At 37.6% G+C, this 8,110-nt stretch overlaps 1 protein-coding gene across 2 annotated transcripts in view; it reads right to left on the reverse strand.

Annotated features, from left to right (window-relative positions):
* KDM2A (lysine demethylase 2A) overlaps window positions 1–5,194 on the reverse strand; it is a 67,541-nt gene extending 62,347 nt beyond the window's left edge. Inside the window, exons 1-3 of one of the 2 annotated variants that reach the window (XM_070957264.1) lie at window positions 5,166–5,194; window positions 4,337–4,364; window positions 1,898–2,002 (exon numbers count right to left, since the gene is read on the reverse strand). In XM_070957264.1, the coding sequence (XP_070813365.1) occupies window positions 1,898–2,002; window positions 4,337–4,364; window positions 5,166–5,188 (156 nt within the window). In that variant the 5' untranslated portion in view covers window positions 5,189–5,194. Of the gene's footprint in view, window positions 1–1,897; window positions 2,003–4,336; window positions 4,365–4,795; window positions 4,951–5,165 lie in introns of those variants that run through there. The other variant, XM_070957271.1, reaches the window with a different exon arrangement.
* Between the last annotated feature and the right edge of the window lie 2,916 nt (window positions 5,195–8,110).

An 8,110-nucleotide genomic window follows, 5' to 3' on the forward strand; every position in this document is an offset into this window, starting at 1 on the left:
TATTGTTCAGTATGTAAGTTATTCAAAATTACCAGCATGTAACAAACTATACTTTTCTGAAATTTGGCAACCCTCATCTTAACCTTTAAGTACATACACCTACTTTGTTGGAAGCTCAACTTGAACACGTATCTTAAAATATGCACTCCAACTTTGCTTTAAGATTATTTGCTTATAACTGCAAATTACCATGCAGTGACAAATACAAATAATAAAAATGGAAGAATAGTAAACTCTCCTTCACAACAGAGTGCAGTGCCATTTACTGGGGATGCTGTTGTCACATTTTCCTTTACCAGACAGAGGATTGCTCTAGATAACCTGTAGGGAACCTTATGGCTTACGGTCTACAGTTCTCTACATGACTACTCTAAAATAAATTATTTATGAGTAAACTTTTACAGCCCTTGTGGATAGATTGGGATTACTTTTCTTCTGCAAAGTAGTGAATAAACCTTAGGGATTCTTAACAAAGATTCAAGAAAAGGCATATAAAGGTTGCCTCATAGATAGAGGCATAATTACAATGAATTGCATATTATTTTCTGATAAATAATTTCCATTACAACCACTTTATCGATTAACCTCTTATCTGAAAATATAGTCATATTCAGTTTGAAGTATACAATGCATACTTTCACTTTTCTCCCAAAATATCACAAACTTAATAGGACAAGCAATAATCACAGTTCCATATGTTATTTCATTTGTTTCCTGAACTTATATTCAGGAATATAAATTCTCTTATTAAGGTGTTACACCAGTACTCTTATCCCAAAAACTCAGATGAATTAACATCTAATTCTTAATTAATTATACATTGGAAATGCTTTATTAGAATGTAGATTATTCTATCCTTTTGTAACTCTAGCACTCACAGCCTTTCTGCTTTTAAAGGATGTAAACTGGACCTGAACTTTGATTAATCTCCAATTAAAAGTCATTTCACAGATACTGGAGTATCCATCAAGCATGTGTTTGGGGTCTGTAAAAGTATAATCATAAGAAGTCTTTTGAATTATTATAACAAGTAGAATGCAGAGGAAAAGTGCATGATTTTTAGAGTTTAAAGCATCATATTACAATATTCCTAGAAGGTAATGGAACCACTTAAGTACAGCATCCTCTCTGCAACACATTCAACTCAAGAAAATAAAATGCTGCATATCAAATCAGTTGCAAAGTTTCAGTTTCAAAAGCATAGTAGTCTAGCACAGCTGGACAGTAATCAAATCATAAGTGAAGAGTGGGGACACAGATACAGCACCTTTTGTCAGCTCCTTAAATCAACTGTGTCTTTCTTTAGGACTGTAAAGAAAGACACAATTTCTTAAAGAGTTATCATGAAGTGTTATGTGAACACGATACATCCTTCCAATCACCTTTTCTCCTTTGATTCCAGATCACTGCACACTCAAATATAGCATCAAGACTCATCAGATGGAATCAAATCATTCTGAACACAAATACAATCAACTTCTAAGGAAGGCTTTTTTGACTTCTCAGTCTAAAACCCTGAGCTTTCCTGGTAGTTTCTTTTTGAAGTATGAACCAACATAACCATGCTTAATTTTTTTCCAAGATAAGTTAACATTCCTTTTATTACAACTTTTTCAAAGGTCTGAAAAGTGTGAGTATTTTAAATTGAGAAAAGTAAGCATCATGCATTGCTATAGTTTTATTTTATTCCTCATACTCTACCAAACACTGTGACATCAACTTTCCCAGTATTCTTCAAAAGGTACACCTAAACCATTTATTTTGGTAAGTAGAGTGCAAGTTACGTTAAAGTGATCTGACTAATCTCTAGCAACTATAAAGCCACCACATTTGAAAATGAATGTATGAACATCATAGTATATATATGTAAATAAACATAAAAAGAGCGCACACTTACCAGTCGTTTGCTATAACGGATCCGTTCTTCTTCAGGCTCCATCTCAGACTCTTCTGATGAGAGTGAGAAGGATATATCAGAACTACTATCTTCTTCCTCTTCCTCCTTGAGATAAGAGAAAGGAAACAGTATATCAGAGATTCCCCTTCAATACTTTCCTTAGGCCTTCCAAAACATGTCACACCTTCAGACGTTTTGAATTTTCGTTTCCATCACCCATATTGATCGGAAAATATTTTAGTAGATTTCATTCAGATAACTACAGCATTTGCAATCTAGGTATGATCTGGCAGTTGCATAACAGAAGCATATCAATGTATTTATTACATTTGTAAGGCCATGCAATTATATCATGACTCTGGATGGTATAGTTTATACCACTAAAATGGCATAAACAATAAAAACAATACTGTCTGGTCATAGCAACAAAACATATCAATCTATCATACAGGTCCACCACCTACCATAGTCTAAGGCCTGAGAGAATAGCCATGTTTAAATCACCTGGAATCTCTGGGAATCTGGTGGCATATAATTTTAATAAATAAAAACAGTCATTTTTTAAAAAGGTAGGATAAGGGCCATATGAATTCATATAGCATGTACTCTGACAGAGAAGACCTCCTTTCCATCAGGTGACACTGATCAATGGGAACTCAGAGCATGTCAACTATGTCCACTTGCACAAGAGGGGCAGAAATGGCTGAAGAAGATGGTTCTCAGATTACCAAGTCCGATACCATGAAGACTTTATAAGTGCCATCAACACTTTGAGTTGCATCTAGAAGCTTTCTGAAAATCAGTACAGCTTATGAAACAGACATTTCATTCTGCCTGTGCTACTGCATTCTAAATCAGCTGCTTCTGAGAGGTCTTCTATAATTTGTCCAGTGCTAATGCACAGATGTATGTTGATCTGTGGCATACAATAAGTTCTGTTTTGTAAATGTGTTGAAAAATCAATTTAAGAATACGCCCAATTTAATTCAAAAATATTTTCATTTATTTATAGAAAGCATTTCAAAATACTAATACTATGATAGTTCTTATAATTACCATGCTACCTGTAAAACAATTCCAATTTGACTTATAATGTATTGTAATGATTTAATACTAGGAGAGTAACTTTTTTCAGCTTGAGGAATATTTAATAAAGCAATTTTTAATATTATATCAAGTGTCGTCAAACTGTGAGTCAGGATCACCAAGAGAATCAGAAGCAACTTAGAGGGGTGTCTTGGTCTTTAAAAAACTTCATCAGGCTTGCTCAGGCAAAGGAGAACACTGTAAAAACTTGTTCTGGGCTTTGCTCCTAATTTTGTCTATACAAGCTCACAGTGGGAAGCTGCAGTAACTGCAAAGTATGAGAACCCCTACAATAATGGATTAAAGCAATGAGTAAAAGCAATACATTTATTTCATGTCCAACCCTAACATCACTGTAATTATTTTTACCCATGAGGACAAAATTGCACAAATTCACATATTCTGATGGGGGTTGCTATCATGCAAAGCTTGTGATCCATTGACTTATATTGTTCTATAAACTGAAAGTGAGCCGCCTGTTGCCCTTCTACTCTTTAAAGCATAACTAAGGTGAGGAATCTTAGGAGTTATATTTCGGAGAGCCACATGTTATCTAACCATGATTTAAATCCATATTGCTGTAATATATTTAGAAGATAGTTACAGTCAAAACAACAACAGCAGCAACAAAATTCTTTTTAGTACTTTAAGATATATCAGACTAGTCACAATTTATGATTTCAACCATTATACGTGTTGCAATTTGATGTTTCTTTACAGCACTATTGTGAAGCCTATGTACCATAATCATAATTTTGCTGCATAATTATAAAATGACTCCTGTAATTAAAAGTTTATACAGCTGGCTAAAGCTGATATTACAACTGCCTGACACTAAAAGCCTAGGTAAGAATAATAATGTATAAGCCACAAAACTGATGAATGAAGAGAGGATTCATTATTGTGTAAGTAACACAGGAATCCGTCTTTGGAAACTCTATAATAGTAACTTATATAAAAATTGCTTAAATAAAAATATACATTAAGACAAACTGCCTAACTTGTTTTAGTCAGTTTGAAAACTAACAAGAATTAAATTCTGCCTTGGTGATTTGAAGTATAAATAGCAAGAAGGAATCGGGTGGAGTAAGGGAAATTCGGAGATGTCTACTTGCTCCCAACACCAATCTCACTTGTTGTCCCAAGGTCCCAGAGCCAATAAAATAGTTCAGAATAATACTGTTAAAAGGAGTCAAAAATTAGGGAGAATAATTATCTGGATTTTAAGCATATTACATAATTTGCACTGACACAAATGCAGACAGACACCTTGGTTTTCACCACGGAGAAAAGGAAGTATTAAATACAGCATTGTTTACAAAACTACAGAATATAAATAAAGTTAGATCTTACCAGGTCTCTGATTTTCCTTTGCCCCTTTCTAGGGCACGAAAAAAAGAAAAGAAAAGAAAGAAAACCAGTAAATTCCCGATCGTCTTCACAAGCTGGAGAACTTTCGTATCCAGAAAGGGCAGGAAGCCTTCAAATACAAAGAGTAACCAACTTCCTTCTGGGGAGTGGGGGTTTCCAGGGGGATCCTGGAGGGCATACTATACCCGGGCTCCTCTCCACAAGGCCGGGCTTAGAGGGGGAGGATGTCCCGAGAACTGTAACCTCTCTTCACCTTAGCGCCCAAAACGATAAACTCGGCGCAGGGAAGAAGGGGGGGGGGAACTCCCACAAAGTCCCTGGCTCGACATTAAACTCTCTCCCAGGTCCGACTGATAATAAGATAAATAGGCTTTCCCCTATCGATCTGGCCCCACAATCCCTGGAAATCCCCCATTCAAGACCAGTCTCGCCCACACGCACCTTCAGCTTTCCCAGTCTCTCAACTTGCCTCTCGAGCCTCTGCCCATCCCTCCGATCCTCACCTCAGTAGCCTTGGCTCATCTCAAATGGCTCCAGCGAGCTTAACCCGGACCCCTACCCCCGTGACTATCGGCCCCATCCTGGGCTTTTCAGGGTGGCCCCGAACTCGCACCCAAACCTCAAGCCTTGTCGCTTCCACTTCTATCACCCCCCCCTCCCCGGGACACAGCCACAGCCTCCCACTACAAAAGGCCACTAGGCACCCTCGCGTCGGTTCTCGAGGTCTGGTAGCGCCCCACCGGTCAATCACTCAACCCCACCGTCATTCGCCCTCCTTCCCTTCCCGCCGCCCCCAGATTCTTTCCCTCACATAGAAGCAGGCGCCGCCGCCATTTTGAACCCGTCAGACTCTCACATACACACATACTCGGCCGCCATACTGCGCCTGCGCGGCATACCCTTCCCTCTCTGACCCCTCCCAACAAGCAAGGCCTCCCCAATGCGCAGGCGCGCTTTTCTCCACCTGGAGTTGAACCCTTTTTAACTGCGCACGCGTATTAGCGGAATCTACTTTTGGCCTAGACTTGACCAGTGGATACGCATGCGTAGTATCTATCTCTCTATCTCTCTATCTTTCTATTTTATCTATCCCTTCCTCGCTCTATTCTCTCGTCCTCTGATTTGGCCGGAGCTTTACGTAAAATTGGGGTTTTCTGTTGCGCCACCTAGCGGAATATTACAATTTGCGAGGCATGCGCAATGATCGTCTCCTGGCTTCACGGAGGGAAGAAGTGCTGTGAGGCGAACGTTCGATCTGGTGTTTATACTGCATAAGAGTTATTGATCTCCGTGGAACTGATCCGGAATAGGGAAATTAAGGATTCTGTTTTACATGTTACGCCCGCAGGCTAATTCTCTCGCACTTTATGTTAACTCAGAGAAGCTTTATCTGACGCGGTTACCAAGTGAAGTACGATGAGGGGCATTAAACTCATTACTAGGCCTATTTAGCAAAAAAATGTGCTTGGGGTTGTATTCTATTAAGAACAGCCCTTAGTGTCTGTCTCCTCATCTTTACCGAAGAGTCGAGCGGGAGGGCGGGACAGCCGCTCTCTCCAACTTTTGCTTTTCTTTCAGTAACTGACAAATAACTGATTCTACCGCATCGTTTTAAGTTCTAGGAGACAATTTGAAAATTGCTACACTAAATGAAGAAGAAAAAAAAATGCTCTGGCTGGTTTGCATTCGCTACCCGTTCTCTTGCCCAACAATCCTGATCGGGCATAGCCGTTTTTTTGTCACAATTCTGGATCGCAAATGAGCGTAATGAGGACCTTTGCTTTGGAGTCGGCTTTCAGAAAGTCCTACAAGAAAAAAAAATGCCTCACGTTTCAAAATCTCTACATAAAGCGTTTTAAAGAAGGGGGGTATATAGACTGACACCTATTTAACAAAGCTAATTAGATTTTGCTGATAGCTGTTATTGCATAATTGCTTTAGAATCAATGTTTTGCCTTTCACAAAAGGGAGATGTTACCCTAATATTTTTTGAGGCAGAGTTGAGAAAACCTTACTGAGCAATATTTCAGTTGTAGATAGTCCACTACTTATGACACATTTGAGCCCAAAATTTCTGCTGCTAAGCAAGACAGTAGTTAAGTGAGTTTTGCCCCATTTTATATCGTTCTTGCCACAGTGAACCACTGCAGTTATGAAGTTAGTAACACAGTTCCGTGAATCTGACTTCCATATTGACTTTGCTTGTCAGAAGATAGCCAAAGGTGATCACATGACCTCAGACACTTCAACTGTTATAAATAAATTCTATTTGCCAAATATCTGAATTTTGTTCATGTGACCGGGGATGCTGCAACAGTCGTTAAGTGTGAAAATCATAGGTTACTTTTTTCAGGGCTGTTGTAACGTCGAATAAATGTTATTTATTCGTTTGGTCACTAAACAAATATTTGTAAGTTGAGGACTACTTGACAAAGTTAATTTCAAAAAGTTTTTAATACTGTCCAAATTTGAAATGAATTATGTATTAATAGAGCTTGGTAGTAAAAGCAAAGATTGCTTAACTATTTTTTTATGAGCAGACTAATTTTATGTTTCTCCAATCAGAAATATTTTTCAATAGGCCTAGATGCAGATAAATATGCATGAAATTGGATTGTCAGTATATTATTTATTTTAAAAATCTGAGTAAGATGCATGGGGCTGAAAAGCAATATGCTTACCGTGAACAATTTCACTGTAATGAATGAAACTTAATCATTGTAGAAAGTATATTTCTGCTAAGGTTGAAATGATTAATGAAACATGCAATCATACAAAATTATTACTTCCATTTTTAATCCCAATTAGAAGAACCAGTTTGGTCTAATAGTTAGGTTAGAAACCAGGAGACAATGAATTCTAGTCCTACTTTAGGTATGGAAGCCAACTGGGTGAGTTTGAACCAGTCACTCTCAGTCCAAGGCATCAGGCTTTGATGACAAGCTTGTCTGTCAATTCCTGCTTTAATCAAATGGATCAACATCAGTTAAACTGGAAAAAGTGGACCTTGCATTTCTGGGAAAATAACAGGAAGAAAAAAAATCAATGAACAGTTTATGTTGAAAGAAAGTGATATGAATATAGGATCAGTATTTAAATAACTGAACACGATTGATGCCTAGAAAACCAGGATCCCCATTCATTGTACAGTAATATTGTTTTAGATAACTTTAACCAGAAATTTATAGTCATCTTTAAAAGAACATTTTTGTATTTAAATCATTTTTAAAATCATAGTTTCTTATTTAGAAGTCTGTTGGGGCTTAGCAGCATGCTGCGGTTTCTCAGCATTAGGATGTTTTCTGCTTAATTGCTCATTTTGCAGAATAGATATCTAAAAGAAGGACATTTTTACTTTTGCCTCATTTCTTTTGAGTTTTCTACTTAATGAACGTGCCTCAAATTAAAGAGGGACAGAACTAAAAGATATTTGTCACCCAGTAAAGCACTTGATTCAAATCATGCACAACAGACTTACAACAGAGTTGGCACCATTCCAACCATCAAGAAGCCTCCAATCACCAATGAATTCCAGATAATTCAAATTTGACATAAGGTATAACACTTTTGAAGGGTTGCACCAAGTGTTGCTGAACTGCAAAATGAAATGTCTGCAAAAAATGTGATCTCTGCTTTAGTATTTATCTCCCTAAGTCTAGAGAACTCTGACAAAAGTTATAGACAACCAACATGGGCTACCATTTTTCCAAAATTTGATTATATGTCATCAAATGGTTGCTGATTCTTAGTGACCAT

The sequence above is a fragment of the Pituophis catenifer genome, unplaced genomic scaffold, assembly GCF_029215685.1.
Source record: "Pituophis catenifer annectens isolate HBS135680 unplaced genomic scaffold, rPitCat1.0.hap2 SCAF_1, whole genome shotgun sequence".
Lineage (NCBI taxonomy): Eukaryota > Metazoa > Chordata > Lepidosauria > Squamata > Colubridae > Pituophis > Pituophis catenifer.